The 12,131-nt window shown below is 41.9% G+C and overlaps 1 protein-coding gene across 2 annotated transcripts in view; it reads right to left on the bottom strand.

The window, feature by feature from the left end:
• Nucleotides 1-12,131, bottom strand: part of GPC3 (glypican 3) — a 128,014-nt gene that overhangs the window by 51,159 nt on the left and 64,724 nt on the right. For both annotated transcript variants that reach the window (XM_042480452.1, XM_042480451.1), the window contains exon 3: nucleotides 2,393-3,087. In XM_042480452.1, the coding sequence (XP_042336386.1) occupies nucleotides 2,393-3,087 (695 nt within the window). The remainder of the gene's footprint in view (nucleotides 1-2,392; nucleotides 3,088-12,131) is intronic.

Below are 12,131 nucleotides of genomic sequence, written 5' to 3' on the forward strand. Positions count from 1 at the left end.
AAGAATTGTCTTTAATTGCAGGAAATCGCTCTGAACCTCATCCCAGGTGTCCCAGCACCTTCTGTCTTTCCCCGCTCACTCCCATTTGCTGCAGAAATCTTTGCTCCCTATTCATGCCATTGCACTTTGCCATCCTTTCTATCCCAAGGCACCCATGAAAACGCTGAACACCTTTCCTTTCTAAATGTCTTCATCAAGAGTCTCCTCTGGTTATCCATTTGAATCTTTGTTTACCTTTAATGTAGCAGTAAATTGTTCATGAGCTATTAATCCCGGAACAGAAAAAGTTGTTTGCTTAAAAGCACCTGCTCTTCCCCGCTTCTCACCTGCCAGCTAAAACCGCGAACAATTAAGAGAACTGCTATTAGGCAGAAATCCTTCGCCCCACTTTATGGCTTCGCTTTGTGTGAACGGTGAACGTACTTCCACCATCCACCATCCCTTCATCAGGGTCTGGCTAGGTTAAAATCCTAGCATAGGAATCAGATTTTCAAGAAATCCTGAGTATGGTCCTTATAGGATCGGCGTGAGGAGCCTCAGACCCTGGGGTCAAACCTTGTTCTCCTAAGATCCCAGTATAGCTCTCTGTGGATCATCAAATAGCCACACTTTCTTTCTTATGACATCCTTGTTAGGTAGGTTTCCCAGCATTTTTGCAAAATTGGAAACTTGTGCACATTAGATGTTGAGGGACTGCAAACTCCCATCAGTCAGCAAAGTTAACAGGAAGGTATAATGGGATCTGCAGTTTAGTAACATCTGTAGGGCTGAATGCTTCCATTCTGCCCCAATCCCTGCAGTAGAAGCAGAGATACTTTCTACAAGTGTCTCAGGTGGAACTCAGGGTTGGATGGAGATATATAGAGTTGTCAGTGGGATTTAAACATTGGCTTATTTCTTTCTTGTACACTTCAATAAACACGTTCTCAGGCTTTCTCCCCAATGACTACATCAGCCTTTCTACACTTTATGATAGCTTTTTTGCTTTTGGAGACACTTCACTACTAGTGAAAATTTCATATACACTCATCCCTCCATATTTGCAGATTTGATATTTGTGGATTTGATTACTCACGGAGTTGATTAATATGTTCTCTCTAGGCATGTCTAGGTCCTGCAGTGCAACTCTATGGTCAAATTTAACTCAAAGTTGCATTGAAAGACATAGAGATTCCTAGAGAAAACACACTACTAGGCTTTGTAGCTCCTCCGGCGCAGTTCTATGGTCAGTGTCTGTCAGATGTTGACCACAGAGTTGCACTGGAGCACCTAGAGGTTCCTAGTATGGTGTCCTCTCAGGTAAAAACAGAGTGTTTTTGTTATTTGTGGTTTTTCCATACTCATGGGGGTCTTGTGCCCCTAACCTTAGCGAATATGGAGGGACAAGTGTATATATTTTTGTACAAGAGGAAGATGTTTTCAACAAAAGACATCCACCCATAATACTATTATTTTTCAGCTTTGCTGCTGATGGGGAGGGAAGCACTAGTCTTTTCACTCTGACAAAGAGCTGAAAAATCTCATGGCTAATTGACAATTTTTTGACAGCCTTTCTCATCTCAGATGAGAAAGTTATGAATCAATTTTATATCCCACCCAGAAAGACAAGCAGATAGATGACTGTATTCCACACAGAACCTTATGGACCAAACCAACAGCTTGAGTTTTAAGATCAACAGGGGAGGGCTTTCTCTCTGTCCCACCACCCTCAAAGTTTATATATATATAATTTTATATTGTATTCTATTTCATCACTACCTAAAACACACACTTTTTCAGTTTTATAGGGAAAAGGTGGTTATTACAAACATAATCCCTAAAAGAAACTTAACATAAAAAAAGACTTCCGGAGTCTCTTCCGTAACAAATCTCATATCATCCATGAATCTTATTCACATTTTATAACAACATTTAAAAAGGGAACAAAAATAAGTTTTTTAAGAAAAAAGAGAGGTAAAAATGTAAAAAAAAAAAACCTGTAACAGTTTTCCTAGAACATTTTACCAAAACCATATTCTATAATTAATACATGCTTGTTATATATATATTTCCCCATACATTTAATCATTCTGCACTTTACCACCATCTTCATTTGCAAAATTCCTTAAATGGGAGCTATTCTTCTTCTATTGCATTTATGTCTTTGTGATTCAAGAGACAGGTCAATTTGTCCATCTCTATCATTTCCAATAGTTTAAATTGCCAATCATCTATCATTGGCGTTTGGTGACTTTTCCAATTTTGAGCTATTATCATTCTAGCAGCTGTTATGCCAGTATTTTTGTTCAATTGTTGGAGGAATTTTGTTTAACATATTTAAAAGATATGTTTCTGGCTTCATTTCAGAATCCTACTCTGAACTCCGTAAGAAAGAACTAGCAGGAGAACTTACCGTTGTTGCCAGCTTCCCAGAGTTCTTCTGCATGTATGTGATGGCGTCCCGTACGGAGAAGAAGAGGTTGAGAAGCACATGCTCCATGTCGTAGATTCCCCGCATGCCTTTCGTCAGCCCTTCCAAGGAACGGAGGTATTCCCTCCAGTAGCTGTCGATCTCCACCACGCTGGCCAAACACCCCTGCAACACAACGCCACAGAACCCGGCACAAGGTTTGGCCATCATGAGGTCTTGGCAGTGGGAACAGTACCACATTTTCAAGAGCGCCCGGCCACAGTCCTTGCTGAACCTCAAGTGGTCGGTGGTGTTGACCACCTCGATGCCGAGGTTGAGCGCCTGGAGGAAGACCCGCGTCACCTGCAGAGACTTGGACACCTGGGTCATCATGACCTTGGGGAAGTTTCCAAAGACTTTCAGGTCTTGCCTGGCCAGTCTCAGGCACTCCGTCATTTCTGCGGAAGGATCGGGGGTGCCCGGGTTCACCAAGTGCGAGTAGACTAACGGGAACAAGCTGTCAAAGAATTCATTGATCATGTCATTGACGTTGATGTCCGAACCCAGGATGTACAGAGAAATGTCAGTAAAAAATTCCCCCACAAACGTAAACGCTCTGGTGGCTATGCTGCGATAGTAGTTCCTGAACATGGCGTTGGTGTAGTTCCTTGCATGACGCACAACAATTTCAAAGGCTTCTGGAAAAGATAAAAGAATGGAGTTGAGGTGGGTCTATAAACTCTGTTGTGAGAAAACAACCAGAGAAGGGAGAGAAGGAGATAGACAGACAAAGAGGCAGACAGAGGCCTCCTTCGCACTAAACATTCATGGCACTTTGATACCACTTTCACTCCTATGGCTGCATCCTGTGAAACACTGGAATATGTAGTTTCTTGAGGTATTCAGAATCCTCTGCAAGAGGCTCTCAGGAAGATCAGGAGGATGTCTTTTTTGCTTCCTGCAGAGGCTGCTAAAAGACAACCAGCCACTGTGTGACCGAGGTCCTGAGTGTCTCTATACACAACAACCTTACAATACATAACCAATACGTCACCAACAGGATGCTGGCTAATAATACTAAAAGACAAGATACATAACCAATATGTCACCAATAGGATGCTGGCTAATAATACTGAAAGACCAAACACATCACCAGTACATCACGAACAGGATGCTGCCTAATAATAGTGAAGGATGAAATACATCACCAATAGGATGCTGGCTAACAATATTGAAAGACAAAATATATAACCAATATGTCACCAGCAGGATGCTGGCTAATAATATTTAAAGATAAAATACATAACCAATTCATCACCAATAGGATGCTGGCTAATAATATTGTAGGACAAAATGCATAACCAATACATCACCAACAGGATGCTGGCTAATGATACTGAAAGACAATTAAACAGAGCATTATATTAAAACATCAAGCATATTAATCAAAAGATGACAGGGAAGGAGAAAGTACAACTCACTCCAATACTAAACCCTTGCCCTCAGCAACCAAAAGCCCAGTGAGATAAAAAGTTCTTTGCTAGACAATTGGACTGATCCCAAACAGAAGTGGTCCTGCTGAGTGGTTATGGTCAGAGAAATGTAGAAGAAAATGGGTGGAAGAGTGGAGTTAGAAACAACAGGATCAACAAGAAAGCAGCCTCATTGTCCTATTCTAAATTCCCAGCCATGTATAGGACTGATTGGCATATGCTCGTAATGTCTCTATCTAACCTTCCCAATTTGATTCTCAATCTTGGCTTTCGAAAGTTCTTTCCAGTTATGATCTTGATGCAAAAAGGCAGTGTGAAATTTCAAGTATCTGAGACTCAATATACCTGTGTTTTGGGGGGGGTTGTGATGTGTTCTCATTTAACAACAAACTTCATTACGGGAAAAGGAGCATCCACCGTGAACTGCAGGCAGTATCTTTTAAATCTTCCCAAAGTGACTTAATTTGTCACTCCGCCTGCGTCCGGAAACCCCGAGGTAAAGCCCCCTGTAACTCAATCCCTGGTCACTTATAACAGGAGCCCGGGTGGCTGACCTGAAACATTATGGCTTTAAAACTTTAATACATATATATTTTAATATTTCATGTGCATAATTTTCCAGGCACGCTCATCCATTTCCCCTTCCCTCTGGTGCATTCCCAGGCCGGCGCACTTGAAAGCTGTTATGCCAAACAGGGTCAGCGACCTGTGAACCATGGCGCCATTTGTGTCTCTTTCATCGCTCTATTAATAGTGCCCAGGAGAGGTAAGACGCCCAGAAGCAACGTGGGTATTTAGCATTAAAAAGAATATAATACTTGTCTGTGTCAGGTCTGTGAATCCCTCTTCTCTTTTCACGGGTTCATCTTTATGCCGGCAGAAATTATCATTTTAGCACTTGAGCAGGAAAGTCATGCTTAGTCCTGGAGACAGATCTCACCAAGGAAAGGGACCAAAGCCAGTGAGAAATGCAGTATAAGAATAGTCCAGGTAGTGGCTTCCCTCCAGGTTTTGGTTCACATGTTAAAGGAACTATCCAAAGTGCTCAATTGCAGCATCCCACTGCATTCAGCATCTTGGATATTTCTTCTTTTCTCTTTCTAAAGCACATTTAGGCATGCTGCGGTCAGGGACGTAGCTAGGATTTTAGGAAGGGGGGGTCCAGACTAAGTGCCACCATTATAATGGGGCTTGGGTGAGGCGGCACAGCAGCACACACCATTCATTTTTCTAATGGAAGGGGGGGTTCAGACCCCAAGACCCCCCCCCCTTGGCTACATCCCTGCTGCGGTGAGGGTATGTCGGTCTGAATTTAGGAACTATTAAAAGCATGAGATACTTAGGACAAACAAAAGATGCCACTGCATTGGCCAGTAGCGGGATTCTTCTAACTTGGCACCAGTGATTTTGTAGTTCTTTATCCCATATATGCTGCCCCAAAACTGATTTGGCCCCCATGAAATCTCACCTGCATTAAACCTTCCTGTGAAAATAGCTTCTTGGATAGCTCCTTTAAAGTGGCGATCTAAAGTGATGCCTGGGATGATGGCAGTGCTGGAACAGAATATGGGAAATTTCCTTTTGGGGGATCACAGCTCCTCGCATCCCCCAGCTAGCATGACTAGGAATCTGATCACTGCCATTCAAAAGTGTAATGTTTCCACATTTCGAGTGGAAAAGGAGCAATATATATATATATATATATATTGCAAGTCATGGGTCACCATGGGCAAGCCACATTCTCTCAGCCTAAGAAGACAATGGCAAATCCCCCTCTGAATGAATCTTGTCAAGAAAAACCCAGTGATAGGGTTCACTTTAAGATCACCGAAACGACTTCAAGGAAACCAACAATTCATTCCTTGGTCATCCTCAACTAATTGAATAGAGCCATCTTGGAACCGAAGTGATGCCTTTATTTAAAGAGGGGAAGGGGAAAATAAACCCAATTCCTTGTAGAACTTTTCTTTAATTAATGGATGCCACCCAAGATAATTTAGCACCGTACATGACGGCGGCATAAAACTTTATGTAGCTTTTCTGATGTCTAATTAACATACATTGCTACAAAGAGCAAAGAGGGAGAGGCAGGCTAAGAGGGAGGGAGGGAGACTTGATTCATTTTGACTATTTCCTGCGTGAGAAAGAACTTGCACTTTTAATTGCATTGCGCTAAACAACGGGACACAAGTCGCAAGACAAAGCTTTCAGGGCATGCAATAAACAGGCTAACGTTATTCTGTTTATTGCATGCCCTTTATTTTATCTACCCCATTATTTGATCAGAATACAGATAGGTCACATCTATATTATATCATGCCTTTCTCCCAAAATTGAGGTTCAAGGCAGCAAAATGGAATTCCAGGTGCAAGTTTGACACCGCTTTAACTCGATGCTATGGGACTCTGAGATTTGTAGTTTTGTGAACTATGTTACACCTTCTCTGTCAGAGAGCTCTGGTGCCACAACAAACTACAAATCCTAGGATTCCATAGAACTGAGCCACAACAGTCAAAGCAGTGTCAAAGTGCATTAATTTTTCAGTGCAGCTGCAGCCACAGACCTATCGCCAGTAGGAAAGCCAGCGTGGTTTAGTGGTTTGAGCATTGGACTATGACTCTGGAGACCATGGTTTAATTCAGTGCACAAGCATAAAAACCCACTGGGTGGTCTTGGGCAAGTCACACTCTCTCAGCCTCAGAGGATGGCAATGGCAAACCAGCTCTGAAGAAACATGCCAAAAAAAAACTATGATAGGATCACCTTAAGGTCACCATAAGTTGAAAATAACTTGGAGGCACACAACAATTAAGGAGTCGGCACCATCTTCACTCTCCAAAATACATAGTGTACTCTAATACAGCTTTCTTTTCACAGAACTGGCCTTTTGCTCATGATTCCAAACACTTCCATTTAGCCTAACATCTAAGATCTCAATCTACGCATTTCTACCAATGACTTTTTCCCTGTGAAAAATCCATAAAAATGGGCACAAGGCTCATCCATTGCACAAACTAATTGTGAGAACAAATTCTTCCCTCTACAGGGAAGGTGTCCATCCTCTTATTGCATATATTGATGGGAGAGGACACCCATAATTTGATAAAAGCTGCTCCCCGACTTGCATCGTCACACGAAAGCAGAGAGTAAACAGATTTATGGCTAATAATCCCCTCCTAATAGATTTAATAAACACAACTTCAGTATTTTAGCTCCCAGATGCTCTGTGGTCTGCTGCTCATCTTAAATAATAGACTTTTAAAATTAAATAGAGGCGCCTGCGTCTTCAAAAGGCAAATAATGAATTTTTCATTGGCGTAAAGTACCCTGATCCATTTCGTGTACAACATTTACAGAAAGCGATGATTTAAATGCTCCCATACAGCCAGGCCATATTTTAAAGACCGGAATCTATCTATTTGGTGGAGGTCCCTTTTCATTTATTTCAGGCTTAAAATTTATTAGCCCTTTCCTGAAAAATGCACAGCTGGCAAATTGCTCGGGTCGTGATGATAAATCAAAAAAGGGAGCTCTTGGCCACACTGAGCATGGATTGCAAGTTTTAGTGCCCGCCAGAACCTCCTCTGCCTGCCTTTCGGACCAAAATGTATGCTTCCTGAAGCAAAGAACTGGTTTAAAAAGGCATAAAGGTGAATTTCAGCCAAAGCCATTTCTCCCATCAGAGTGGAACACCAAGGAGAAAACTTGGACATGCTACAAAACTATCCCATAGGGACAAATGTGCCTTGTAAGAGGGATGGCAATCTTGCAACGCTCCTAATGTTGTTGAACTACAACTCCCATGCTCACTGGGAGTAGCATCTTCCCTTGCATGAAAGGTCGTCTTTGCCAAATTCCCTTTTTGAAGTCGGTTCAGTAGCTGTCAAGCAAACAGCCAAAGAAAAAAAGAAAGAAAGAAAAAGATTGGTAATCTTCTTGACCCAGACAGCAAATATGAAAAAGGAGCTTTTAAAAAAACGCACCGCAGCCGTTTCATCTGTAAAGTCGCCTTAGTCGGGTGACACTAAGTCCATGTTCCTCTTCTGCCACTTGATCATATAAAAATCAATGCAACGGCTCTGCTAGATACCACTGTACCAGAGAAAAAGTAACACACTGACACTTGTGACCCACTCTTGCTATAATCAATGGATAAATGGAAGTGTTCAGGTCCTTCCAAACAAAGACAGAGTAGGCAGGATTGACTGAATTACAGGACTGAATTTCGAAACACAGGTGAGTGGCGGCTGGTTGTTCCCAAGTCACTGGGGCAATGAATCCACTCTGGTTTCGGCACCTTGGAGAACTCCCTTACACTTAGCCAAAACCTGGAATGGATTCACTGCCCACAAACAACTACCAACTAATACTGGTGCTGGTCCTTCTCATGATATTCCCTATAGCAGGGGTGGATAAAACGTAGCCCTGGGGCAGCATGTGGCCCCCATGGCTGCATTGTAGTCCTCAACTCCTCCAGACACGCCATCCTTCTCCTGGTCCCCCAAACGTCTGGGATGCCCTCCCCTGGAAGTTCCTATGGGGAGCAGTTCACCTTTTGAACAAGCTGCAGAGCCCATTGAGAATTCCTTAACTTTAAAAAAATGCTTTTAAAATATAGGCTACAGGCTCAACAACCATACTTGTGAAAGGGATCTATGAGTCTTAGTAGACCACAAGCTGAACATGAGTCAACGGTGTGATGCGGCAGCTAAAAAAGCCAATGTGATCCTAGCCTGTATCAATAGGAGCAGGTTGTCTAGATTGAGGAAAGTAATAGTACCACTCTGTTTGGCTTTGGTTAGACCTCACCTGGAATATTGTGTCCAGATCTGGGCACCACAATTCAAGAAGGATGTGGATAAGCTGGAGGGTGTCCAAAATGGTGAAGGGTCTGGAAACTATAAAGCCCAAAGAAGAGATATTTAGGGAGCTGGGTATGTTTAGCCTGGAGAAGAGGTGACATGATAGCCCTGTTTAAGTATTTGAAGGGACATCATATTGAGGAGGGAGCAAGCTTGTTTTCTGCTGCTCCAGAGACTGTTTGATTTATGTTCGATTTATGGATAATGTATATATGTGTATACATGTCTGTTTTGCTTACAATATATATGTAGTGTAAGTAGTTAATTTTTTGTTGTTATATGGACCTGTTTTATGTTTCAGTGTTTACAGTGTTTGAAAATAAAATAAAAATTATGAGGAGGGGGAAATGGTTATAATTCCTTGCTGCTTCCTTGGAGAAGAAACTTGTTGAAGAATTATATCCCAAGGCTAAATAAAAAGTTAGTCCCAAAGACCCCTTGAAATCAATGGGACATCTATAGGGAGTGGCTCACCGGTCCCATGCATTTCATTGTTTCTACGGCACTTAGGACTAACACACTGGGTTTATGCTTTAATGTTAAAGCCCAATTAAACAAAATCTGTGATAACAATTCCAATAAATCATCTCCGGGGACAGCTGGACGATTTGCATCAAAGTCTGCCTTTGGAAACTATGATAAACTTTTTGATTCCTTCAAATATCTTACCTGAAAGCTGAAGGGGTGGGCAGGGGACCGACTTTGCCTGCTGAGCTTTATTCTTTCTAGAAAGATCAAACTGCAGAAAATCCCTTATCCCAGCTTCCTACGGTCGGCCCATTTAACAAAAGTCTTTGCAAAAACTTAACAATTATATATATATATATATATATACACAGACACAGACACACAGACACACACACACACGTATCTAATGCTTCTGAGCTAGGACACTTTGTGTTAAAATAAAAGTTTTGGAAAGTAGCTTTTTGTATGATTAAGCAGAACCTGCTGCTAAAAAGCTTAACTCTCCCAATCTTATCAGCTCTCACCTTCGCCTGAGTGTTTTAGTGACGACGTTTCCGTCTCCCACTGTTCTTAATAAATGCTTGGAATTATCGGAGGAGAGATGCGGGGAATATCTGAAGCATTTTAAATACCTGGCAAGGAGGAAAAAATAGTTCATGCATTGCTGTTTCAATTTATGGATTTATGGATGAGCAACCTTGGTGGGTCCAGGGATCATTTTTCTGTTCCTGGGACCAACTCACTAGGGTTGGTGTCACCCCATTGTGGCCACGGAATTTCCCCATGGACCCAAAGTGGCTTGCAATTAAAAGAAATACAATGTAATGAAAACATATACAATCCGCCCTTCCCTTATGCAGGGGATCCGTTCCAGATCCCCCCACATAAAGGGAAAACCTCTTATGTTTGTGCCCCATTGAAAACAATGGGGCATGTGTAGGCAGTGCACGCACCATTCATTAAATTGTACCATTGCTTCATCGTATGCTGAAAGCTGCATATGCCATGGGCTGACTGTATTTATTAAAAAGAGCATGCAACGTGACATTTCCTTTAGAAATTTCTCTGAAAACACATTCAGTAGTTGAATCCTCACTCTGATGCTGCATCTGCACTGCGGAAATAATCCAGTTTGACACCATTTTAACTGCCACGGATCAATGCTATGGAAATCTGCAAACTGTACTTTTGCAAGACGTTTAGCCTTTCCTATCAGAGAGTGATAGTGCCACGACAAACTACAAGCTGTTGATGTGGCCTAGAGCTTGGTTAATTCAGTTAAATTGGAATTAAGCACTGAATTCAGGACGGAGTGGGAAATCATGCTGTCTTCCTTATGCTGTGGGACTGCAACTCCCAGCATGCTTAGCCTGCATTCCCAATGGTAAGGAATGCTAGGAGGTGCAGACCAACAACATCCAGAAGGCCATAAGGTCAGAAAGCAGCTTTAAAACATGTTAATTGCCATCGCCTCGACTGTGATGGATGGTGACCCTATGAGAGAGATGCCTCCAAGTTACCAACAGCCCTACTCAGGTCTTGCAAAGTCAAGGCTGTGCATTCCTTGGTTGAGTTTATCTATCCAGCTGCAATGTGGTCATCATTTTTTCCTTTCACTTGGCCAAGCGTTATGGTCTTTTCTAATGGCTCACATTGTCTCATGATATATCCAAAGTATGACAACCTCCATTGAGTTGGCTTTTAGGGAAAGTTCAGGCTTCATGTACTCTAAGATGCATTTATGTGATCTTTTAAGCAGTCCATGGTACTTGCAGAACTCTCAAAGGAGTTGATTCTCTTCCGATCAGCTTTCCTCACCATTCACCTTTCGCAACCATTACACACCAATGGGAAATGCAATGCTACGGACAATCCTGACTTTAGTGTTCAGTGGTATATCTTTACACTTGAAGCTTCAAAAGTGTTTAGATTTATTGCTCCTCCGCACAAAATATAATGGAATTTTTTATCACGCCACTAGTAACTCAATAGGCATTTGTTGTTTGTTCGTTCTCTTTGTCAAAGCAAGGCTGCTGATGCTGTGAGCTTGAAAATGTTTGTGAAAGACTGCACACACAGCCATTTTAGCGACTCAACTTCTGTTTGACACAAGACTACAAGCGTTTTCCAATATTGGACTACCACTCCCATTACCCACAGCCAGCATGATCTATGCTGATTTGAGGATGATGGGAGCTGTGATCCAATACATCTCAGTGGCCCCAGGTTGAGGACAGCTGACATTGCAGGCCAGTGATTCCATCTAGAGTAGACCTATTGAACCACTGAGGTTTACATAAGTCTTGACTCACCATACAATTCAGACGATCTACTTTAGCGATGAATACTAGCATCATTCATGCCATAATCTGAAGAAACATTTCATCATCATTTTGAACGATACTAATGTACATTCCCATCGAACTGGGCTCCTTATTAACAATCAATATGGTTTTAGTTTAAAGATATTCCCCAATGGAAACAAACCAGAAAAGGACTCTGCGCCGATCAGCTGGGGAATCCATCATCCACAGAACTTGTAAGTCTCACTCAAAAACAAATGTTAAGGTGAATGCATAGTCCTCACAATTAAATTATTTTCTCTCTCAGAACATGGTTTCCTAAGAGATATATCATCCAACGATCAGATTGCAAATTAATTCCATCTTGACTTTTCAATGATCACTCAACAAACGAAAGCACGCTAAATGCAAGATGCGGTATACTGCTATGTCATGTGCTGCGACAAACAGATGTCTTTCGCCACTTATTGGAAGTACATTAGGAAGATGCGTACTAATGGATAATTTCATTCGCCGGGGCAAAAATCCTCCACTATATTTGGAAATATAAAATGGAGACAATCTTCGCTTGATGTGTATTTGGATCCCATGCTTTCTTTTGCGCATACTTGGCTCC

The sequence above is a fragment of the Sceloporus undulatus genome, chromosome 7 (assembly GCF_019175285.1).
Source record: "Sceloporus undulatus isolate JIND9_A2432 ecotype Alabama chromosome 7, SceUnd_v1.1, whole genome shotgun sequence".
NCBI classification, from domain to species: Eukaryota; Metazoa; Chordata; class Lepidosauria; order Squamata; family Phrynosomatidae; genus Sceloporus; species Sceloporus undulatus.